The sequence below is a fragment of the Grammomys surdaster genome, unplaced genomic scaffold (assembly GCF_004785775.1).
Source record: "Grammomys surdaster isolate TR1022 unplaced genomic scaffold, NIH_TR_1.0 165, whole genome shotgun sequence".
Taxonomy (NCBI): domain Eukaryota; kingdom Metazoa; phylum Chordata; class Mammalia; order Rodentia; family Muridae; genus Grammomys; species Grammomys surdaster.
The window spans coordinates 13,702,728-13,728,185 of NW_021604613.1; the positions used below are offsets into that span (position 1 = coordinate 13,702,728).

General features: G+C 42.5%; 2 protein-coding genes and 1 pseudogene across 3 annotated transcripts in view; 1 reads left to right on the plus strand and 2 right to left on the minus strand.

The window, feature by feature from the left end:
• Fam117b (family with sequence similarity 117 member B) overlaps nucleotides 1–4,372 on the plus strand; it is a 76,203-nt gene extending 71,831 nt beyond the window's left edge. The window contains exon 9 of the mRNA XM_028765805.1: nucleotides 3,412–4,372. Within this exon, the coding sequence (XP_028621638.1) occupies nucleotides 3,412–3,730 (319 nt within the window). The 3' untranslated portion in view covers nucleotides 3,731–4,372. The remainder of the gene's footprint in view (nucleotides 1–3,411) is intronic.
• Nucleotides 4,373–13,881: 9,509 nt separating this feature from the next.
• The window catches only part of Ica1l (islet cell autoantigen 1 like), a 34,519-nt gene continuing 22,942 nt past the window's right edge, over nucleotides 13,882–25,458 (minus strand). Inside the window, exons 9-11 of one of the 2 annotated variants that reach the window (XM_028765715.1) lie at nucleotides 20,194–20,451; nucleotides 18,571–18,645; nucleotides 13,882–14,033 (exon numbers count right to left, since the gene is read on the minus strand). In XM_028765715.1, coding sequence (XP_028621548.1) covers nucleotides 13,969–14,033; nucleotides 18,571–18,645; nucleotides 20,194–20,451 — 398 coding nt within the window. In that variant the 3' untranslated portion in view covers nucleotides 13,882–13,968. Of the gene's footprint in view, nucleotides 14,085–18,570; nucleotides 18,646–20,193; nucleotides 20,452–25,458 lie in introns of both variants that reach the window. The other variant, XM_028765716.1, reaches the window with a different exon arrangement.
• Nucleotides 21,591–21,914, minus strand: LOC114619792 (annotated as a pseudogene).

Sequence of the window (25,458 nt, forward strand, 5' to 3'; positions counted from 1 at the left end):
GCCTCTGCCTCTGCCTCTGCCTCTGCCTCTGCCTCTGCCTCTGCCTCCCAAGTGCTGGGATTAAAGGCGTGTGCCACCGCCCGTATAGCCTATTTTTTTCATTAATTGTTACATGCATATATTTATATGTATATAATCCTAAATATAACATCGGTGAGCTCTTCCCTGGGGAAGATGATTTCTCCTGCTCTGAGCATCCTTATTTGCCTGGAGTTCTCTGTGTAATGTGGACATCTCATGGTCTTTCCCTGTGCACTTTAGCATGCTTGCTGGTGTCATCTTTGTTCAGATCATGCTTAGACAGTAATGTATGTAGCCAGAAGCAGTAGAACAAGGTCGTGTAGTAATAGTCTTTTCAGTTCTTTCAGGAATCTCTATACTAATTGATTATAGCTACATTAATTTATACCCTTACCAGTCCTCTGTAAAGTCATGCAGGGCCTAGCCTCTTGGTCAGCATTGTTTTTTTTCTTGAGAATGAACATTCTGACTAGAGTCAAATAGAATCTCAGTGTATTTTTGATTACTGTTTCCATGATGGCTTTTACATTTCTGTAAAATGCGCCCAGTACTACCCCGCCCCGCGGAGGGCGCCCCCCCCGGGGGGGGGGGGTTTTGTAGTTTGGAACTGCAAGCTACATCCTGGGAACCATATATATCTTAAGCCATTTATTTCTTTTAAACTAGACACAGCACAAACATCCCTAGCCCTATCAAATTTTAAATAAGGTGATATCAGGCAAATAAATTAATGACAAACCTAGTCCTTTGTGACAGGGATGTAGCTCACTTAGGATGCTTGCCAAGTGTAAACGAAACCCTAGGTCTCAGCACCTCCAAGACAGGCATGGTAGCCCACACCTGTAATCCCAGCACCAGGGTGGAAGCAGAAGGATCAGAAGTTCAAGGTCAAAAAAAAGATACTTAGATGGAGGTATAAAATATTTACCATCTCTAATAAACCTGTATTCAAATTTAAACATTATTTTATTATAGAAAGGTAACATTGACTTTCTTACAAGTGAGAGTCTAGATGAAAACTGAGTATGGTTCTCTTCATAAAATACCCAGAAACATTTGTGAGAGATTCTGCCAGTACTTGACCTGTTCTTTCCATTGATTTAAATAAATACTGTGTTTTCCTCTGTTCTTTGACTGTACTGCAGAGTCTTTGGGGGTGTTCAGTGCCAGTCAGTAGAGTCTATGTACCCAGCATTGTTAGGAAGACACATTGTTGGAGCCCAGTCATCAAGTCTGTTATTTACTCCTTTAAAGCTGGCTCACAGGGTTGAGGAAACCTTCCTTCTTTCAGACTCTTGGCTCTATCACAGGCTAGCTCTCCCTCATTTTGCCTCTAAACCTTTACAAACCTTATTTACCATATTTGTCAGACACGCCTGCAGGTCACCTGTGCTAGGTACAGTTTTTCAGTCCAGTAATGGTATGGATTCACTTATCTAAATAACATTTTAAATCCATAAATCATGTCAGATTACAAATTAATTTAATTTGTAATTAATAATTAAATACAATTTAATTAATTAAAATATATTTTAATTATATTGAAATAGGTTTGTCTGTAGCACCCCCTCCAAGAACTCTTGAGTGTCATGTCTGCTTGTAGAGAGTATGAACTTTGTTCTTAGAATCTCTTGCAGCTTGGCACACTATCATCTTTATTGAACTCAGTTGTCCTTGGGAAAGGTGTAAATGGTACTTTAAAAACTAGTGGTTGACTGATGATTGATTGATTCTGTATACACAAGTGTGCAAACATGCAGAGGTGCATGGGTGAGTGTGCCACAGAGTGTATGTGGAGATCAGAGGACAGCTTGAGGAGTTGGCTCTTTCTGTCATTTGGATTCCAGGAGTTGAACTCAACTTATAGCTTGGCAGTGATCACTTATATCCATCTTGCAGAGGAAAGCAATATTTTTATCATCTGATAACAGGGTTTTTTTCATCGAAGTTGTCTTCTTTCACCTTGATTTTATTTTAATTTTGTGACATTTCTGTGTTATTTGCAATGTTTAAATTTTCATGAAATACCATTAAGAACAAAAATATTTTGGGATAATTTTGGAAGGTCTTGGCAACAGGGAAGACGTTTGCTTCAGAAAAAACTTTGAAGACTAAGATATAACTCAGTAGTTAAAATTCCTTGGTGGGGGGCATTCTGAAAGAAAAAGTATCGTCTTAGGACCTGAAGACCAAGTTCCCAGCAGTTTAGTTTGTCTCAGAGAACAGAGAGCAGAGAATAAGAGACAGAAGACAGAGAATGGGGGAAGAGGGAAGGGAACAAGAGGGAGAAGGTGTGGTTGTCCTGTAGGAAAAGGATGGCCTCTGGATAGAGAGGAGTCAGCAGTTTATAAAAGTTCAAGAGGAAGCCCCTCGTTAGGATTGGGTATTTCATTTTAATGGGGCATGTTAATTGAGCCAAAGGAAGCTTTTGATTGCTGAATCTTGAGAGTCATCTTCAGAAGGAGGAAGTGGCCAAATAAGGGAATAGACCTTGGTGGCTAGCTTTAGGAATGTAATCTCAATGATTCTTAGCAAGGCAGAGGGAAATGGGCTAGAAAGGCAAGTCGATACACTGGAGTTGGCAAAGTCTGCACAGGTTCTGTTCCCACCATCACAAAAAAACTAAAGCAACCCTATACGTTTTCCATTATTTTGATTTGATTTCACATTTGCCTTACATTTCTCTGAAAATCTTTGTAATTGATATAGAAATTTTTACTTATACTTGAAAAAAACTGGATTTGGAAGTGCATGTTTTAATTTAAGCCCAGCAATGTAGAGGCGCAGAGGCAGGTGAATCTCAGTGAGTTCAAAGTCAGCCTGGTGTACATAGCAAGTTCCAGGACAGCCAAGGCTGCATAGTAAGAACCTTTCTTGAACAAAACAAAAGATAGCAAAAAACCAAACCAAAACAAAACAAAAAACCCAAAACAAACAAGCAAAGAAGAATATGTGAAAAGAAAACCTTTGCTTATCAAGGCATAGTCCTGAAGGGGTGGAGTTTAGCAAAAACAAAACCAGACGCTTTATATAGTCCATTGTTTTGTCTTCTCCCTTCATAATCTTGGGACAATCATGTTGGAAACATATTTGTCTCTATGCATGTGGATTTTCTTTTGCTTTAGGAAATCCATATTACTACTGGCTATCTTAGATCCTATTAAATGAAGTGGTGTCAGCTTGAACCCTTCTTAGTAACAGGGCTCTTGAAGGTAGTGCATGACAACATCGAATCAGATGTCTGATAGTATTTTCATCCTTTGGGTTTCGTATTTCTGATATATCTTCAGTTGTCCTTATGTATCTTTCATTGACCTATTTTTTTTAATGATAAGTTTATTTCCAGTATTGAGTGACTTAACAATAGTGGGTTGTCTGTTTTGTATACAGGCCAAAACAACTTCATGAGATTCCAGCCTTTTACTGTCCTGACAAAAACAAGGTGAATTTCATTCCTAAAAGTGGCTCTGCTTTCTGCCTCGTGAGTATCCTCAAACCACTTCTCCCTACACCAGATCTTACCCTCAAGGGTTCTGGTCACAGCCTGACCGTTACCACTGGCATGACCACCACTTTGCTTCAGCCCATCTCTATGGCCTCCCTGTCTACAAACACGGAGCAAGACCGGGTATCTCGAGGAACCAGTACAGTCCTGCCGTCCGCCTCCCTTCATGCACCACCAGAACCCATTGAGGAAGCTGAAGGATAGGGCTCAGCTCCAGCTATGGGTGCTGGGAGTTAAGAACCCTGCAGATCAGGCGACTGTGATGGTATCATGTCCTCCCGGTTGGCTGTGAAGTGCTTTGGCTTTCCAGTGATGTGTGGCAGCAAGGCTCCTGGAAGAATTTGTGGTCCCCTGAGTGCTCTGCCCTGCGCATGAAGGCCGCCTTCGTGCTTCACCTACTTGGCCTTGAAGCACTAGCTGAAACCTGAAAGGCCTCTTCTTTACTTTTGGAGGAACAAAAATCACATTTTCATTCATTTCAAATTAGACTTATTTAAAAACAAAACACATAAAACCGGATCCCTGCACACATGATTTCTGAAGGGAGATGTGATTGATGCTGCAAGAAAATCATCTTTTATATGAAAACGACTATTTTATAATACCAATGTCACATTTTCTGAAAGTAACAAACAGGACGTTCCAATGATCCTTTGGTGGCCTCTGTTTCTTGTTTCCTTTTTCTAGATATTGCTTTTCTCTGCTGTTTTCAGCTTTGGGACCAAAGGGATTGTTGACATTTCCCCAGCAATGTCAATCTCATGACTGTGTTCTTCTCCCAAGTAAGAATCAATAGGTAATGCATTGAACCAAGTATATATAAAAAGATAAAAAGCAATATTCGTACATTATGTGATTTATGTTTTTTGATGTCAACAGTTTGTGATTTGAGTGAAGTATTTGTAAACTGCTGTTTTCTGCACTACTCCTGTCCACACTCCACCATGTGGTCAGTCAGTCTGAAGACAGGTTGCTTTAACAGTCAGTGAGCCAAAAGAAACTCTGAAGTGTGGATTGTTAGCTGGGAGTATGGAGCGCTCTGGTCTCCTGTGAGCTGTGTGTCCCGTGGTTGCCCTCCCTCCCTCGCTGGCTGTCAGTCTAACTTTGATCATCACTGTATCATATAGCCCTAAGAGACCCTGAAAAGGCTGTGCATGGATTCCCTCCTCTGCTTCCGTGGTGGTGTTGTCTTGTGGATTTGGTCAGGGTTAGTAGTTTGCCAGGAGTGTGATCCTTTGAGTAGCAATTGGGAGCCACAGAATCTTGAGGACTGACTTTTTCTTCATATGTTGGCGCTGTGATTTGCTACTTACAGATTTTGCTAGTTTTTTCTCCAACATTCCACACACTGGGGGAAAGGTCAGAGGTTTGGCGCTTAGACAACAGGTACCTTTGGAACGTCTCTACAGTTTTGGATTTGAGTTCATCTGGAAACCATTGCCAGTATCACATGACAGTATTTAATTTCTAGGTGTGTGATAATAAAATTAAGGAGCCGGGCGGTGGTGGCGCACGCCTTTAATCCCAGCACTTGGGAGGCAGAGGCAGGCGGATTTCTGAGTTCGAGAGTTCGAGGCTAGCCTGGTCTACAGCGTGAGTTCCAGGACAGCCAGGGCTACACAGAGAAACCCTGTCTCGAAAAACCAAAAAAAAAAAAAATAAATAAAATAAAATAAAATTAAGGAGCTGCTCTTTATTAATGAATTCCAACAGTGTTGGTAAAGCATTGTTTTAATATTGCTAACTTATGCTGCTACGTACAACAGGTAGATGGTAAGCCCTGCATGAGAGGGCCACGATTTTGAAGGCAAATTCCATCCACTGGTCCAGTCATTCCATCAAGAGAAACCAAGAGATAGCAGTACATCATCTTGGCCAGGTGTTTGTCACCGTAGAACGCCTAGGCAATATAAAGTAGGCTCTGCTTAATTTTAAGGAAGGATATTTAGGTTAATTGGATAAATTCAAACATCTAAGTAAAATCTATCAGTTTTGGGTTAGGAAGACTGATACATTTTGGTACTTTTGCCACCCAAAGCTTAACTTCCTGGGAACTAGTAAATTGTAGCTTCTAAGTCAGTAAAAGCCTCAGTTGTTTGGAGTGTAGGCTTTTTGGCTGGTGGTTGGATTTTGTTTCTCAGTTTGGGGTTTTTTGTACCTTTATTTTTCACCTTGTCAGGCCTTTCGACTTTACCATTTTACCAGTATCAGAAGTACAGAAGAAAGGCAACTGGCAGTCTGTTGAGTTGATCTGAAGGGAGAAGGAGGCATTTAAAAGCAAGGGTTCTTGTTTTGTTTGTTTTTGAGATAGCTTTTATTATATAGCCCTGGCTGGCCTGTAACTTGCTATGTAGACAAAGCTGGCTTGGCACTCAGAGATGCCACTCCCATGTGCTGGGATTAACGGCGTGTGCCACCACACCATTCTTGTCTTCATTTATCTAACACCACCTCATTTCTCGATTTACAAGAGTTTACTCTGTAATTGATTTTTCCCTTTTCTGTTATACTTGTTTGACAGATTGGCATCTCTCTGCCATTACATGCATCCTTGAAGTACCACAGAAGGCGACAGGTTCAGGTCAGCATCTGCTCCTAGAAGTAGAACTTTAGTTTGAGGTTTGGCTGGAAGAAGATTTGTGAGTTTGCAAGTAAATGAATTATCTGGTGACCAAACACTCCTGAGAGCTAAAGAAAAACAAACTCTAAACTGCCAGAGCCAGAGGGCTCATTTTTAAGCATGTGAGCTTTATTGCTAGCATGTGTTAACCATAGATTCACCTAGCTGTTTTATTTAACTCTTAATTCCCAGGTGCTTGGTTTTAAAACTGGATCTACTCTTAGTAGAGTGGGCATGATTACATTGACAAGCCACACTCCAGAATTAGGTTATTCTGTAGAAACTGTACAGCAGTAGACTAGCTTCCATGCAAATACAGTTTTTTTTCCAGTGCTGGGGATCAAACCCAGGGCCTCATGCATGCTAAGCAAGTGCTGTGTCACTGGCTTATTTCCCCAGTTCCTAATTTAAATTTTTAATTAAAAAGAACTTTGTTCCATTGCAGTAACAGTGGGTGGCATGTATTTTTTGACTAAAGGCGCTGTTCCCTGGTTCCTGGCCCATCTTAGTTATACTTGACCCTCAAGCAGTTTCCTCCCTGCAGTGATAAACCTCAGGTTTATTGCTTCTGACACGGTAAGTCTGTTACTTATCACTAGTTTATGGGCAGTTGTGTTTAAAAAACTAGTAGTTTTGCTTTCTTTGGTTAAATATGGTGTGAATGTCAGATGTTTTTGTTTTTTTCTATACCAGATTCTTTATTTTTGTTTACAGTGTTTCTCACTTAGACCTAGGACCATAACCAAATATGCCTCTCTGTAGATGCTGTTGCTAACTGGGGTGTATCTGGCAACAGGGAAAGGCTGCTTTTTATTTTTGTTTTTTAATGTTTTAATGAAAGAAACAGTTGGCTTTTCCTAGAAGAAGGTCTAAAAAAATAATGGCAAAATGTAGAGTTTTCTCTGTCTGGGATTTGAACTGAGATCTTAAGGTTTTCTTTCAAGGAAACTAAAGTAAAATTACCATTACTAAATTTGTAAAGTTGAGATTCATTCCTTAATATTGGGTTTGGGGTGTGTCAAAACTGGACCAATGGAAACGCTGAATTTGCAAAATAAAGCCAAGATACTTAACTCTGCACTTTAAGGTTTCTGGTTACTCTGCCTTCATTAGTGACCCCCGCAGAGTGGCTCTGAACAGTATTTTGTTTATACAGTCCTGTTGGAGATACATAATTTATGTTTTTTAAACTCTTCATCTTTGTCTCTGTTGATGTAAATCTTTTTTAATGCAATTTTTTAAAGTTATAACAAAGTTCTCCCCCAAAAAACAGCATTTCCAGCGATGTTAAGTATTGTTGTGGACTGTGTCCCTGCACCTAAGCACTTACTGCTGCGTCACAGGGAATAGAACTTCCTATGTTCAAATAAAGTCTGTTGTTCTTGAGTCTTTTTCTGTGTGTTTTTATGAATATTACCACAAATACAAATTTCATTTATTTTTAGGCATTTCTAGCCCTGTGTTGCTTATATATAGTATATTCTCTGCTACAAAAGGCTGTTCTTGGCCACCCCTGACTGCCTTAGAACTGAGTGTAGCCTGTCCTTACAAGTACACAGTAGACATGGACACTCAAACACACGCTGACAGAGATTCACTCATAAGCAACCCATAAATTCCATGTTTGTTAGAGATTATTTAGCTCGGGAAATAAGTATTCTGTAGTAAATGGAGAAGACTTTTTCTTTTTTTTTTTTTAATTATTGCAAGATTGTTTGGTCTCAGTGTTAAGTCTATATGGAATAGAGCTGGCCAGATCAGCTCTGTGAAGATTGTCATGTAACCACCTCGTAGGAGGAGCCCTGTTTAATAAGTGAGAGCAGCTTGATCATCATATTTATTAAAACTATTAAAGTCTATTTCTGAGTCAGGCATGGTGGCACACCACAGTCCCAGCACGTGGACTACTAAGAGGATTACAGATTCAGGGTCAGCTTGAGCTATGTTGTAAGATTGTTTCCAAAGATATATAAGCTGGAAAGAGCGCTCAGCTTTTAAGAGCACTGGATTCAGATCCCAGCCCCACATGGTGTGGCTTCTATACTAAAACCTCAGAAAACTGTTACTGACCTCTTACTTAATGCTCCATTCTGCCAGCCATATTGGGGCACACATTTAGTCTCAGCACTGCAGAGACAGAGGCAGGAGGAAAACAACAAAATACAAAGTGAACCCAGAACTCTGCATATACCACTCACTACCATTTAACTCCAACACTTGCCTAACACACCCTTGCGTCTTTTCTGAGACAGCCCTTTACTACACTGCCCAAGCTAGCCTCAGACTCGTGATCCCCTGCTTCAGCTTCTTGAGTATTTGAGATTACAAGTGTATACCACCACACCCAAGTTAAGCTATCTTAAATTTTTCTAATGCAACATGGTACTATTAGACCAATGCAACTCTTTGGTTCGGTGTTTTTAAACCATTGTCTAGTCTTGAATTAAATAAGTCTACCTGGCAGAATAGAAAACAGGTTTTCTCCTAAGGAGACTTTTTTGTGTGGGTTTTGTTCGTTCGTTTGTTTGTTTGTTTGTCCAGTGTGGATGATCAAGCTCTGGCTTTCTGCATGCTAGGGGAGCTGTCTACTACCTCAAAACTGTTAGAGATACACAGCAGGGTATAATGTAAAAACTGTTTCTTACTGAGGATTATAAAAATAAAGCAAGAACTACTGCACTAGATACAACACACATACACACACACACACACACACACATGCGGGGCGCCGCCTCGCCGATAAGGAGAACGCCACGCTCAGGATTCTTCTGACAGCAGTTTTATTGTTACAGCTCTTTTAGATGGTAGTGTTACAGCTCTCTTAGATGGTAGTGAGGCGAGGGACGCCAAGCCCCAAAAGCCAGTGGCTTATATAGAGCTTTAGGAGACGTGCCACACACTCATTGGCTCTTATGATATCGCCAAATTAGCATACTGGTTTTCGCGCCTTGTGCAGGCGCACATTCAAGCAAGGCTCGCAAAAAGAACCAGGAAGCAGGAAACCCGCGCCATGTTGCAATGGCGGACGCGGCTCCTAACACACACACACATATATATATACATATACATATACATATATATATATGGGGTTGGTTTGGGTTTAGTACCTAATCATCAGAACAGGAGACAGACAGGCATGGTGCTATGAAGTATCTAAGAGCTTTACATCATGATCTACAGGCAGCAGACAGAGGAACACTGGACTTGCATGGCATTTTGAAGCCTTAAAGCCGGCTCCCAGTGACACATCTCCTAATCCCAAACAGTGCCCCTCTATGGTGACTAAGCATTTACATATATGAGCCTATGCTGGCCATTCTTACTCAGATCACAGTTGATTTGATTTAGTCCTTTTGAAACAAACTGTGAAAGATTTGTCATGAATGCTGAGACGTTAAAAATTAGTGTTTGTCTCAGCCTGCCTGAAGCAGCCTTGCTGGAAAGGGTTTAGGTGGTCTGGAGGGAAGCAGCCCTGAGTTGGCACATTTTGTATAGTAAGTTCTATCAGTGCTGCTTAGTGGCCACTGACTTGGAACCAAAAGTCACCTTTATAAACCTTGATTTTCATTTGAAGGACTGGAACTGCTGTCACCCAAGTAGGATAAGGGAACTGCAAGTCAATACCTTGCTTTGTTTTTTTTGTTTGTTTGTTTTATTTTTTATTTTTTTGGTCAGGTAAGTTTGCTTAATTATAAGGAAGCCAAGAGGGAGGACTCCATCTTAGAATCAGTCTGAAATTCGTTTTGGCTTCTCAAGTATAATCCAGTCAAAGCTTATAGCTGAGAAAGTGTTTACCAACTCCAGACCAGTTGCCAGGCAGTATTTGTTACATCACATTTTTTATGGTCTCCCAAGAAACTGTCTTACAGATAACAAAATTGGAATAAGTAACCAATAGTCGTATCTGGGAAATAAATGTCAATGTGGTTTTCTGTGTTGTCTCCAGAACGGATTCTGGACCATGCTGCCTTGTATTCCTACCCTGCACCAGCATTGATAAACTCATCTGATTACAGGTGCTCGTCACTGAGCCTTGTTCTCCTTATGGGCGTGGCTCCCTTACTACAGCTCCTGGAACCTGGTTCAGTTCATGACCTAAGAAGTTGGTGACTATTTTTAATTTTGCTGTATCCACAGAAATGAGAAACATTGCCTTTTAGAGAATCTGAAATTCAATCACATTTTTTTTTTCTTTCTCTTTACTTGTTGAGATACTTACAGTGGTGCTTGTTAACGCCTTGGTCATGCTAGACTCTTGACAGTGAACTGCATCCCTGGTCCTAGCACGGTTAAATCTCTGCTTGCTGTGTTATAGGAAGGGACGACAGTAGACTGGATCTGTGTGTGTGTGTGTGTGTGTGCGCATGTGCGTGTGTGTACTGGTATGCCTAACAGGATAAAGGAATGAATAATTTTTCTCCCTTTTTTAAACAGTATTTTTTAATTTTAGATGAATAAGAGTTGCTTGCAAGAGCAGAGTGTCAGATTCCCAAGAACTGGAGTTCTTGAGCAGTTGTGAGTAACCTTACGGTTGCTGAAAACTGAACCTGGGATCTACAAGACTAACTGTAGCTTCTAACCGGAACCTCTCGCCAGCTCCCAGAATTTGTGGCTTTTGAGGTTTTGGGTTTTCTTTTTGTTTTGTTTTGTTTTGTTTTAGAAAAGGTCATACTCTGTACCCCAGGCTGTCCTTAAAACTCACAGAGATCCTCCTGCCTCTGCCTCCTAAGTGCTGGGATAAAAGGTGTGTGCTACCACACCTGGCCTCTTTTAGAGGGTATTACTTTGAAACTGAAAAAAGTTACAGTTTTAATGCTTCTTTGGGTGTTTATTTGGGGTTCAGTCTCAAGAAGAGACAGGAAAGCCATAGGGCAAAGTTTACTAGAACCAGTGCAGGCATTGTCCACTGAGGAGAGGTTGAATGAAAGAGAGTACCCCAGGTCTTACCAAGCTTGTAGGAACTGAGAGCTGGCACCAGAGCATGTGTGAAGTCGGCAAAATGGTGTGTGAATTCCTACCTCTTACCTATGCATTTCAACTTTCCTAGGTCATGGAAGAGAGTAGGAAAGGACCGCACTGGTGTACCTAGCTAGTGGAAAGTTTTAAATGTACAATACAAAATACAAAGATAAACACTGCAAAATCTTAACTATTACTCTTAGGCAGACCTTTTGATTTTTTATTTTGTATTTACTCTGGCCAGTAGCTTGCTATTTTACACCAGTGAGTGGAGAAGAATATGGTGTTGACTAAATACCAAAGACAAGGGTGGAGTTGGCTCAGTGTCAGATCTCCTTGTAGCTAGAATTAGAGGCAGTTGTGAGTTGCCTAATATGGATGCTGGGAGTCAGATGTAAATAGAACTTAGGTTTTTCTGCAAGAGCAGCCAGCTCACCAGTCCCCCATTTTTTTGATGGTGTCTCTCACTGAGCCTAGAGCTCACTGTTTGGACTGGCTAGCCAGTGGGCACCAATATTTGCCCTAAGACAGGCAGGTCTTAGGCTTTCACAGCAGGTACTTTACCCAGTGAGCCCAGCTAGGCTTTGGGGTGTCTTCATCAGCCACTCTAGGATTCTTTGGTCCAGAAGTAAATCTCAAAAGTTTAAATAGGAAAACAGTTGTATTTCGATTGAACACTTTTGAGAACACATTGCTTTATGCTATCTGTAGTCTTTATTAATAGACTCAAGAGAGAGAGAGAGAGCACACTTAAACTAGCATCCTAATGATGTAAGCTCTGTATATTTCTAGATCTATTAGATAGGAAACGTGAAATAAATATCCAGAATAGGTAATGAGAAAGGACTATTCAGAGTGGAAATATATTTCCTTTCAATGTGCAAATAATGAAATCTAATATTTTTAAATACAATTTGTTTCTAATGATATTAGATCTATATTGTACAATTCAAATCTCAGAAAATACAAATTACACCAGATAGTATGACCTGCCATTCTTGTCTCTCTTGAGGAGAAGGCAGATGTGGCTGTGCTGGAGTTTGTCTAACTTTCTGTGAAGTCTTATCTGGAATAAAATAAAGTAGAACATAGGTGTTTCCCCACTAGATATAAGAGATACCCATTTTTGACAAAGTTGTTCTTACGATAATCTATGCCTTCCCTGCATCTGTTTTCTGTTAAGTGCTCATAGCTGTGTCCTCAAAACTGTAAACTAACTCACTAGAAGGATCCCCTCACAGAGAAAAGTAGCATGGATGATGTAAGGTATCATTTCTTGAGGTTGATGGCAGTGGTTGCTCTGGGAATTAGCCTTAGACTGATTCATTATAGTAATCCTAGCGATTAATCTTGGCAGAACAATGACAGTATTGTGTTCTGGAAATTTTCACTGAGCAGAAGGAAAGTGCTTTTGAAGAGATAATAGTTCATTAAGACTAAAGATACTCAGGAACAAGTCTGAATTGGTTTTTGACTCTCAGGTGAGTCTGCAGCCTATGCACCAGTGACCTGATACTGGCTTTCTAGAGAGCCCAGGCAGTTCACAGGGCTCAGCCAGGTTGCTGAGTGTGTGGAGTGGATAGCATTCTACCCACTCTGGTTTACTCCTTAAAAATAACTCACTATATACCGTGGCTTGGACATTACATGTAATTTCAATCTGAATCAACCTGCTAATGACTAGAAGCCCATAAAAACCACAGTAAACAACTTAATTAAAGTGTCCCTTGTGGGACGTCAGCCACAGTGGACTGGATGACAGAACACTTGGGAAACTACCCCTAAATTAAAGGGTGGACAAGAAAGAACAGGAAGTGAGCGAGTGACAATCCATTATGATTTCGCCAGCTTGCCCAACTGCCACTAAATAGCCTTCCCTCCAAACCTTAGGCTCCTCGTCCTCTGCCAATAGCTTTTGTTTAGTATTCAAATGGCACCGTGGAAGCTAGACCGAAAGGAGGACCATGGGATGTTCCTTAACTTTCTGTAGAATCTTCCATGTCTGCCCTTCTGGGTTAGAGTGTGTAATGAGTTAGAATATGACTGTGTTTGGAAGTGCCTTCTTGCTTATTCACTTAGAAGTTTCTGGAGGTTTCAGCAAGATTGCTGCCCAGGCAGGCAGTGCTGTCCTCATTGCTCTTTGCAGAACAAAGTATCACTGCCACAGTTTGTGAAACAGGCTTGTAGATTCCTTTTCCCATTTCTACAAACGATGGATTTTGCATCCTGCTATCTTCCCCATGAAAATTTAATAATGGAACTAAGTGTATCCATGATTGCATATGAATGAAAGGTAACATTGCATTTAGTTTCCAGATACGGAAAAGTAAACACAGGTTTCTCTAATTTCAGTATACAGAAAAGCAAACATATGTTTCTCTAATTTCAGTAAAACAGACAGTTCTCTAATCTTGTTCTATGTTGTACTTGAGGAGAAAACTTTCTAGGTCTAGTGCTGTTCTCCACAACAGAAAACACCCAAAACTATCAAGGAAAAATCCCAAACTGTAGCCACTTTATATCCTATTCTTTATCCCTTTACAGCAAAGTAACAAGTATAAAATACCTTCCAAAGAAATACATCATGCTTCTGTGACTCAGACATAAATTTGGTTTCTCAGTAATTCAGACTCAGGAGTTTGTGAAAGTATCCACGTACTATCAACAGCTTGCAAATCCAGCATAAGTACAACAGTCTGCTCAGATGCTCCAACCCTCTGACCAGAGTGGCTGGCAGATGTTCTATCTTGAACACATGCTTCTGTGTATGGTTGCAGTGGGAACTTCTCTTCAGAAAGGCAAATGTTGCACAGTTGTTGCCTCAAGACCCCTGAACCTGTGACATCAGTCACCATGATATCAGTCAGGCATTCAGAAGCTCATCATCTGAGTGTCCAATGGCATCTGGGTTTGAGAGCGGACCCAAGTCTGCAAATAGATTGAGCCAGGCTGACATGTCTTGGTTACCATTGTTGGGGGCTATTAAGAAAAAGACATTAAAGAGTTTCAGTTTTGGGAGATAATATTTTATACTATTATGATTTTTAAAGCAGATACTTTTTAATAAAAATACAATTGGCTGACAGTGATTCATTATATCCCCCTGAAGGATAATTTTAAAAAGCAGGCCGGGTGGTGGTGGCACACGCCTTTAATCCCAGCACTTGGGAGGCAGAGACGGGTGGATTTCTGAGTTCGAGGCCAGCCTGGTCTACAGAGTGAGTTCCAGGGCAGCCAGGGCTACATAGAGAAACCCTGTCTCAAAAAACCACACAAAAAAAAAAAAAAAAAAAAAAAAGCAGATTTAATTCCTCCAAGAAAGCTTAAGTGCTGCTTAAAATCTCTATTATAAAAGTAGTACTTCAAAAATATTGGCCATAAAGGGGAGTGACCCTTCCTAACCCTATCATTACACACATTTGACAGTTGTCTCTTTAATTTTTGTCTGTTGAGGCAAGGTCTCGCTGTGTAGCTCAGGCTGGCTTCAGGTTTTTGATCCTTCTGCCTCACTCCTAAATTTTGTATTAGGTATGCACCATCATGTCCATTGCTTGTCAAAACATTTCCTAACAAGGGCTGTGGAGATGGCTCAGCAGGTAAGTGCAGGTTTGCTCTCCAGGGCACACAAAGGTAATTTAAAACAAGAAAGGTCAAGACATTTCTAGACTTCCAGTGGAGGAAGGGGGACATCAACCCACCCATAAAACTTCCACCCAAAATTTGTCCTGGGGGACTTCTTCTCTAAGGAGGAGGGGGTATATTGGGGGAGGGTGGAGTTTGTAAGAGTGGGACAGGGAGGGGACTTTGATCGGATGTAAAGTGAATAAACAATGAAACACAAAACATTCTGATAAGATCATTGTCAGACCCAAGTTCTTTTTTTATATGCACTATCACTCTGCTCATAAAGCAGTAGTATCCTACTTCTAAAAAGGAAATTGGCTTTGTTTATGCATGTCTGTGCATCACATGTGTGCCTAGTACCTGTGGAGGCCAGAAGAGGGCGTCAGATCCCCTGGAGCTGCAATTAAAGACAGTTGTGAGCTGCCCTTTGACTTCTAGAAGCTCTGTCTTCTGGAAGAGCAGCCAGTGTTCCTAACCACTGAGCCACCCCTCAGTTATCTTAGGGTTACTGTTGCTGCAATGAGATACCATGACCAAAAGCAACTTGGGGAGGAGTTTATTTGGCGTACACTTCCACATTGTAGTCTATCACTGAAGGAAGTCAGGACAGGAACCCAAACAGCAGGAACCTGGCAGCAAGAACTAATGCAGAGGCAGGCCATGGAGGGGTGCTGCTTACTGGCTTGCTCAGCTTGCTTTCTTATAGAACCCACAACCACCAGCCCAGGGATGGCTCCTGTCATAATGGACTGGGCCCTCCCCTGTTGGTCACTAATAAAGTGCCCTATAAGGCTGCCTATAGATCAGTCTTATGGAGGCATTTTCTCAAGTGAGGTTTCCTTCTCTCTAATAACTCTAGCATCTGTCAAGTTGACATAAGTCTAGCCAGCACATCCCTGAAGATCAAGAAGTTTAGAAACCAGGGCAGAGGCCTGAGAACAATCCAGGAACTAAGTATGAGCTGGGTCACAGCATGCAGAGAAACAAATGCAGTCCAACTCGGCAGAGTCAAGGAAGCCTCTTTTTGCCCAAATCATGGTTAATACCGGCTCCACCAAAGGAGCCACAGCTGCACAGCAGTATCTGAGGCCCCATGCATCAGGGTGCAGGCAGGGACTTCACAGAGTTTGGATCCAGCTCTAGTTCTGGGAACTGAGGTCATGTCAGCTATACCCATGTAAGGATAGCTGTGTGTCCTAGGTGTTCTACCTCCAGTGACCAATGTTGGGCAAGTCGCCTGCCTTCAGGGGCTCTTGTTTCCTATCTGTGTAACAGTCATATAATTTACCACTTAAGTATAACATGTGAGAGTAAACAGGTTGTTGGTAATCATGCCAAGGCTGGTGATGGTAAAGTGACATCATTCTGTTCATCCTTCATCCCCACACCCAGGAAACCAAGCTGTTAGCAGCAGTATTATTGTGAGTCTTTTGCATTTATTTTGGCTACTATCTAGATGAATTTGTCAGCTATCTAATTAGGAATAGAACTGCTTACTGATAAGTACATGAATGTTCAGTTAAAGCAGAAACTGCAAAAACAATTTTCTAATAGTAATTTTCTACAAGCAGTAAGGCTGTCCTGCCATAACCTTGTGAACATGGGGTTTCCTTCTCACTTTAGCCACAGTTCTTCATTCTGATGTTTTTAATATATTTTGTTGGGGCTGAGTTGTTGGTGGTTTTGTTCTGTAGCGAGAACAAAATGTATGTATGTAGCCCAGGCTGGCCCTGGCTCATCCTGTTCGAATATTTGAATCCTGGTGACTGGGGATTAAAAGAATGTGCCATTGTGTCTGGCTTTTCTGTGAGTTCTGTATTATTTTAATGGTGTTACGGGTTGAACCCACACCTTGTGCATACTAGGTAAGTGTTCTACTTCTGAGCTAACATCCTGAGCTAACATCCTGGTCCTGTTTCAGTTTGTATGTGATGATTAATAAAGTGGCACACTTAATGATTTAATTTCTTTTTTTTTTTTGGAGGGGGGGGTTTTTTCGAGACAGGGTTTCTCTGTGTAGCCCTGGCTGTCCTGGAACTCACTCTGTAGACCAGGCTGGCCTCGAACTCAGAAATCTGCCTGCCTCCCAAGTGCTGGAATTAAAGGTGTGCACCACCACTGCCCAGTAATGATTTAATTTCTGAGTTATCAAATTTTCTAGAATTACTTTATGGTCAGAGCTAACAGCTGCCATTTTCCTTCTCTGCCTTCCCTGACAAAGCAAATCAGCCTCAGACTATAGGTACACATCAGTCTTTCTCAGGACCTCTGCTTGTTTCTTGTTTTGTTGGAGAGTGAAACTCACCATATGGACCACACTGGTCTTGAATTCACAAAGCTCCACCTGCCTCTCTATCCCACATCCTGGATTAAAGGCCTGTACCACCATGCCCGGCAGGACCTTTGATTTCTGTGTCCTGTGAACCATAACTATCTTCCAGAAGTCCACATGCTATGTGTGGTCCTCAGGAATCCCACACTGGGAGATGGTAGAACCTTTAAGAGCTGGCTGAGCTGGGCTCAAGGCCAGCACTGCACACACGACCTATGGCTGAGGCTCCCATGGAAGGAAATTATATCTATTACTGGGGGACACTGGGACGCCAGCCTTTGCTTCCTTTTTGGTTCTTGGCTTCTAGGAGCCAAACATGTCCCTGCCATGATATACTATGGGGCCACATGTGCAGAAACAGTGACCAACTAACCATGGACCAAGACTCTAAAACCATGAGCCAAAATGCAATAGAATGCTAACTAGCAAATGTACAGGGAGAAGGAAAAAGGAGATCCCCATTCAGGCTGACGGTGTAGCTAGCAGGGTATCCAGCATGTGGAGGCCCTAAGTTCCACCCCCAGGACCACAGAAGAAAGGAGGAAGACAGGAAAGAAGGAAGGGGGAATAAGAGAAAAATCACAATTCAGTAACAACTATAATAATAAATAGAAATAGAAATTATGTAAGAACTACTAATGACCAAGATGTGACTTCATCTATAATCCTAGCTCTCAGGAAGTTGAGGCTGGAAAAGCAAGATTTCAGGGCCAGCAGAGCCACACATTGAGATCCCTGTCTGGCATTTAAAGTATTTCAATTTAGAACACACACAGTACAGAACAGGGTATGGTTTGCAGGAATTATGCTTACCAAATGTGACAATATTTTGCAAAATATACTCAAAGAACACATGGGATAGTTTATTTTTAGTTTTTCTATAATGTGAATTCATTGAAAACTTAAAGTATTAGTATCATAAAAATTTGGAAGTCTGCCCAAGCAAACACTCAAGAATTTGAGCACAAAATGATTAAGTATATTGATGACTATAAACCACAGAAAAAATATGAATTTAAATGGATAGTAGTTAGATGACTAATGGGGAAGAAACAAGTCTACTTAGACTGGTGCAAACCAAACATGCTTCCCTCTCTTCAGGAGGACTATCTATCCTTACAAGGCAAATGCTGACACTCCAGCAGGATAAATGGCCTCTGAGGTCATTATGCAAAATTAAGTGCCCCATCACCAAAAACCAGAGATATATCACGGAGCATGATCATCTGAAGCAATGACCTGTACAGGGGAAGCTGGATGTTAGCTGGCCAGTGTCTGTGTACACCTGTAATGCCACAGGAATTTAAGGTTACTTCCTAGGTCTCTGGCATTCTTGCCAACAGGCATCATGCAGCTTGAGCATCTTCTGAGCGGGGGTAGTTCAGTGATGGAACACATCTACCACAAATGAGGTCTGGCTTTCTTCCTTACACTACGAGACACAGCGGTCCTTTCCTAAGTTCTCCTGAAGCTCACTGATTATTGATGTGATGGGGAAAAGTGACTTACATTTTAATTTCTTTGAGTACTGTGAAGGTACTGGCAAGGTATCTGAGTGTTCTGATCCCTCTTGGGAAGCCCAGCCTTGGGGAGGGGAGGAAAGATAGAGAAACAAGAAAGAGTAAAAAGCTGGATTCTCCTGTGTGTGAGAATAAGCACTTGACTGATCAAGCTATCCCCAATAGCTTGGTCTGTACCTTAAATTGGAGAGTGAAGACCATTTACATTTAAGGATACTAAGAAGAAAACTTTTTTCTGGGTTGTCAGATTACTGGTTTTCCTTCCTTACCCTATTTGTTTTAAAGGTTTACTGGTTTAGTGTGCTAGGAATGACAGACTAATATTGTCCATTCTTACTTTTAGGATAGTCAACAAATCCTTAATGGTTATTTAATGACTTCACATGTGCCTTTAGTACAATATGAACAAAAGGGTTTTACTATAACACACAACACATTGACTGAAGCTGGGGGCCATGAGAGTTCAGAAACAGTATCTGGGGATGAGATACAGAGATGTAAGTAAGCCAGGCGATGGTGGCCCGCGCCTTTAGTCCCAGCACTTGGGAGGCAGAGGCAGGCGGATTTCTGAGTTCGAGGCCAGCCTGGTCTACAGAGTGAGTTCCAGGACAGCCAAGACTACACAGAGAAACCCTGTCTCAGAAAAAAGAGGAGGGGGGGGTGTTAGTAAAGCTACACAACGACTGTAGATAGGAAAACAGGAAACAAAGCACTAGAGTCCTGGAGGCCACAGACGGCACAACCAAGTGCAATAGAAAACGGTCATGGGTTGGATTAGGAGTCCATAACTCAGACTCATGTGAGCTCATGAAAACTGCTGAAGAAGCGATGGTGGCTGGGAGTGGCGGTGCACACCTTTAATCCCAGTACCTGGAGGAGAGGCAGGAGGAGCTCTCTGAGTTCCAGGACAGTCAGGGATACACAGAGAAACCCGTCTTAACCCTGCCCCCCAAAAGTGGAATCTGTTAGAAAAATAAGTAGAGAAGTGTGGAGGAGTGAGGACGAAGCCTTCTGGATTCTTGCAGCACACAGGGAACCGAATGAAGTTCTAAGTGGAGTGGAGTGGGAAGCAGATGGGTTCCATTTGATAACCAGCAAAGATACAGGAGCAAAACGATGCCCAGTGTGCAGCCCTGGACATGGGATAGTGCGGTTGCTGATAACCCTTTCTCTGGGATAACCCTCTGGCCCTTCCACACACCTCCCCCCATACCACCTGTTTGTTCCAGTGTCTTCCACTCCTGCCTTCTTTTCTCTCTCTTTCTTGCTAATTCTGAACCTGCAGGAAAAAAGTACAACAAATTTCCTTGGGGCAGTGGTGGCATCACCTGACCCAGTAGTGGTTCAGTGGATCAAATGTAAGCCAGACCCTGGGACAGTCAGTGGGGACACATGGGTTTGGTGAGGTACCGAGGAGACACCCCTGTTTCAGACATGCTGACAACTCTAATGAGATCAACTCAATATTGTTCCAGTTGATTGTTGTGACTGCAGATCCTAGCTAGTCACTAGCATTGACATTAAAGTCCACTTCTCTAGATTCTAGTGTTAACAGCCAGAATACTTTTGCTTAGCAGACACAAAGCACACATCCAAATGTCTCAGCACTTACTGTTGAAAGCTCCATCAACATGAAGGCCAAGGTCGAAGAGCTGTGAAGGAAGGAACTGGGAAGAGGAAGTGAGAGGCCCAGGTCCTGCTGAAGGCTCCTGGGATGTGAGGCCAATGCTGGGGCTCCCACAGGCAGGCTGGTGTTCCTGTGTAAATTCACCAGCACTTGAAGACGTGGGGCTTAGGAGGCTGTTCAGAAATGAGAATTCCTTCTCAAAGTCATCTTCTAGTGAGTCTCTAGGCAGAGCTCTTGCAACTGCTGGTTGAGAACAGAAACAGCAAGGGTTTTATTTCCTTTTGAGGAAATCAGAGCAGGACATAGGAAAACTACCTTTTCCTTTATGGCATTAAAATAATTTTAAAACAACTATATTGATTTGAAGTCTATAATTATTTCTAACAAGACAGGATTTAGGTCAAAATGGCCATATAGCATCTAAACAAATAGTTATGAATGCAAAATGTTAATAAACTACTGCCTATGCAAGACAAAGCCTCAGGGAGCTAGGAGAAAGACGCCAGCCAGTGAAGTAAGGAGCAGACAAGGACAGGGAGATGCCTGCGCAAGCAGCAAGGTGATGTGCTAACATTGGCACCATCTTCCCATGTGTGCAGGACATTATAGAAACTGATACTCATGCACATAAAAATGCAGGGAGATAGAGGGCGGTGGTGGTGCACGCCTTTAATCCCAGCACTTGGGAGGCAGAGGCAGGCGGATTTCTGAGTTCGAGGCCAGCCTGGTCTACAGAGTGAGTTCCAGGACACCCAGGGCTACACAGAGAAACCCTGTCTCGAAAAAAAAAAAATGCAGGGAGTTCATGAACCAATGTGTTCTGATTATAGTGTAAAAAAAATAAATTTAAAAGAAAGCAAAAGCCAGGCAGTGGTGGCCATGCCTTTAATCCCATCACTCAGGAGACAAAGACAGGTGAATCTCTGAGATTGAGGCCAGCTTGGTCTATAGAGTGAGTTCCAGGACAGCCAGGGCTAGACAGAGAAAATCTCTCTCTTTCTCTCTCTCTCTCTCTCTCTCTCTCTCTCTCTCTCTCTCTCTCTCTCTCTCTCTGTCTCTCCTCTTTCTCTCTCTCTCTGTCTCTCTCTCTCTAAAAAAGCTTCTTTTACTAATAAACTTAGTTGGAAGGAGAATAGACTTCCTGAAACATTCTAATAAAAATATTTCATAATCCATAGGATACTTTTTTTCACTCATTTACATCACTTTATTTGCAAATGCTTGTAACAGTACATTGAAACTAAATTTCAGAGACAATGGCTGTCAGTTTAGGCATCATCCGTTTCTTATAAAAGGGAGGCATGAAAATTATTTACATGATGAAATAGTTCAGAACTTCAGTGGAATGGGCAGCTTCATGTGACACCATTTCAACAGTGATTTCAGTCGACATACTTTCCAAGAATGTCACCATCTCTAAATAAGAAATAATTCTTGTCGTCTAGAACTACTTTGGTGCCTCCATGTTCTGGGAGAAGAACTTTATCTCCAACTTTCACACTGACAGGCTGAATCTCTCCACCCTTCCCTTTCCCGCCTGATCCCACAGCCACGACCGTTGCCTGCAATACTTTTCCTTGAGACTTTTCTGGAAGCATAATGCCACCTTTGGTTACAGTTTCAGCGGCACTCCTTTCAACCAATACTCTGTCAAAAAGCGGAAGAAACTTCCTAAAAGCTTGTCCAGCCATGACTTGCGCCACCACAGCTCCAGACTCTGTACTATACTCCATTCTATAGAATTGAGGACAGAGATGGGAGAGTTAATGTGTTTTCAAAGCTGCTGCAAGGAGAGTCAATCCATAGGATACTTAAATGCCAACAATGAAGTGGTGGTGGCCCAAACACACTACAGTTAAGGCCTGGATAACTGCTGCCTGTCTAGCCAGCCATTTTATGCTGCCACAGGGATACTTTCTCATATGCTGTTATTACTGCTACTAGGAACTTCTTCATGCCTGAGCTAATCATTAACCCAAATTCTGTTATGTTCTATGCTTTGGTGTTCTTAGGAACCAATCACAACAGAAGTCAGTTAGAACTGCTTTGTATAGCCACTATAATAAGCTTGGACCTGAGACCTCCTTGGAAATTGACATCGTACTTGGCAGAAAGAGACCATGTATGTGAGTAGAGACCATGTATGTGGGTCACTGACATCCTAGTTGGCAAGTTGGGACGTGAATACTAGGCAAGGAAAGTCAACCTGCCACAGTTGAATAACTGGACCAATGGGAACAGGTTAAATGTATAACAAGGCCATGTTCCTAAGGAAGTTCTCTTTCCTGAATCCTTTTTTTTGTTTTGTTTTGGTTTGGTTTGGTTTTCGAGACAGGGTTTCTCTGTGTAGCTCTGGCTGTCCTGGAACTCACTCTGTAGACCAGGCTGGCCTCAAACTCAGAAATCTGCCTGTCTCTGCCTCCCAAGTGCTGGGATTAAAGGCGTGCGCCACCACCTCCCAGCTCTTTCCTGAATCCTGATTGGTGGGAGAGCTTGGCACAGATGTTCGTAGATCTCAGGCTTAAAAGCTCTGTAGGATTCTGGGTTGGGATTACAGCCTAGCTTCCAAATCTAGACTACATCCTTGATCAATCAGTCTTGGGGTGTGCATTTGATAAACCAGCCCTGTTTGAGATCAGTGTCTTGAGTGATTGTGTGGCGATTCCCAGACTTCAACTACTTTAACTAGTTTATCAAAAGTAACAGAATCTTCACAGGATCTGACCTCCAGTGTAGCTAGTAAAAGCCCCAAGACTATTCAAGATATGAAAACAAACAAACAAAAAAACAAACAAAAAAACATTTACTTAAAAGCTCCAGAATTCAGAAAGAACTGAGGTACATACTAAGAACAGCCCTCTCCTTCATAACCATTCTAGCCTGGAACACCCAGTCTCATTTGGGGCGGGGGAGGGGGCTACCATCCCAGGAGTCAGGAGGCTATCATCACACAGTCTGTCCCTGTACCTAAGGCTACATTCCGTGACTATAGTCAAGCAGAAGTTCCCATTGTCCAGCCAGACCCTGCTCATTGGGTAAACACTGAGCCCACCCAGTTGAGGTGGGCTAGGACAGAAAAGGAATTCTGGAGACATGAGGACGGAGAGCTGCTCATCTTGGCATTTGGTTGGAGCTCCACACCAGCAAGAAGCAGAAAACCTCAGTGCAGCACTAGTGGCTTCAGGCTTTACAGAGTATAACCCTATCCAGGGCACAGCTGCCCTATAATCTCGCTTGTTCAAAACAGGTTTCTTTCTTTCCTTCTTATTTTTTTTGTTTTTGTTGTTTTGGTTTTTGCTTTTTGAGACAAGATTTCTCTGCATAGCTCTGGCTATCCTAGAACTTGCTCTGTAGACCGAACTCACAGAGATCTGCCTGCCTCCCAAGTGCTGGGATTAAAGTGGCTTGCACCACTTTGCCAGCTTGCTAGCTTTTTTTTTTTTTAACCGAGTGTTTACTGGTGTGTGTGTGTGTGTTTGTGTGTTACTCATGAAGATCTTAGGACAATTTCAGGGAGTAGACTCCCTGCTTACACCATGTGGTTCTTAGGAAATGAATCAGGTCCAGCAGACTGGATGGCAAGGGCCCCCACCAGCTGAGCCAGCCATTCCACTAATTCTCAAATCCACCTTTTTACATGGGTGTTGAAGTACTCATGCTTGCACATTATAGTGACTGAGCCACCCAAATCCCTGTCTTATTTTTTAATTATTTTACGTGTATAAGTATTTTGCCTACATGTATGCACATGTACTATGAGCATGATTAGTGTCCATGGAGATTTGAAGACGGAATCAGATTCCCTGAAACTGGGAATCACCATGTGGTTGCTGGGAATGAAACCTGAGTCCTCTGGAAGAGCAGCCAATGCTCTTAAACACTGAGCCATCTCTTCAGCTCCTGTCTTAATATTCTAAATAAGACTCCAATTCTGCTTCGTACTGGCTAGTTCTAGAATTCTTTTCTGAAGCCATAAATCAGGGGTTTTCCTAAATTGAGACTCCTAAAATGTTTAGGGGTCTGTCTCCTCAGACTGCTGAAGGTGACCGTAGAGCTGTGCTTCTGTCCTCTCATCACTGACCTGGTCCTTGGCCCTGTAGATAAAGTGGTAGTTTCAAGCCAAGGCTCAGTTTCTAAGGCAAGGGTGCCACTGATGCCACTGTCCCTGCTCCCCTCCTGGCCCCCTACCTTGCTACTCCAGCTCTGTCTGTAACACAAGTTTCCTTAAGAGGGGACCAGCAGACCACAGAAGAAAGAATTCCTAACCTTTCCAGAGGAACTAACACCATCCTCAGACAAGCGCAGAGAACTGAAGCCTGAAAGTTTCTCAGAGATGAAGGCTGTGGTATGAATGGCAGGAAAAGCCAATTTTGCTGGATGTATAGGCTTCATCATGGCCAGCTACTTTTGGCCTGAGAGAACGGGGTGGGTGTGGGGGCTGGTTGGGATCAGAACAACTTACTGACTTTGGAGAGTATTCCTCCAACAGAGCCCAATTTGTACTATAGCATCAGTTCCAGGTGCTGCGGAAGCCGCGGGTTACCGTGCAGACATGGCCAAGTCCTAGAACCACAACACACAACCAGTCCCGCAAATGGCACAGAAATGGCATCAAGAAACCCGATCACAAAGAAACGAGTCTCTTAAGGGGGTTGACCCCAAGTTCCTGAGGAACATGCGCTTTGCCAAGAAGCACAACAAGGAAGGCCTAAAGAAATGCAGGCCAACAATGCAAAGGCAGTGAGTGCACTCGCAGAGGCCATCAAGGCCCTTGTGAAGCCTCAGGCCATCAAGCCCAAGATGTCAAAGGGCCCCAGCCGCAAACTCAGCTACCTGGCTTTCATCGCTCACCCCAAGCTTGGGAAGCAGATTTGAAGCTACATGGCCCAGGGTCGTAGGCTCTGCCAGCCAAAGCCCAAGGTTCAAACCAAGGCAGAGGCCAAAGCTCCAGCTAAGGCCCAGGCTTCAGCCCCAGCCTAGGCTCCCAAAGGTGCCCAGGCCCCTATGAAGGCCCCATAGAAAAGGCTCTTGCCAACATGAAGACAGATGGACTGCCGTGACACACCTACCCACACACTATTTGTAGATAACCAGTGTCCTAGGCTGTTTTTACAAATAAACTCAAGATCTGTTTAAAAAAAAAAATTGTACTATAGCATTACTGAAATCAGCTGGAAATGAGTGAAGCTGACCAGCTGGCTGTGGTCAGAGAAAGATTTCAAAGCTCTGACAAAGCTGCCAGCACAGGGT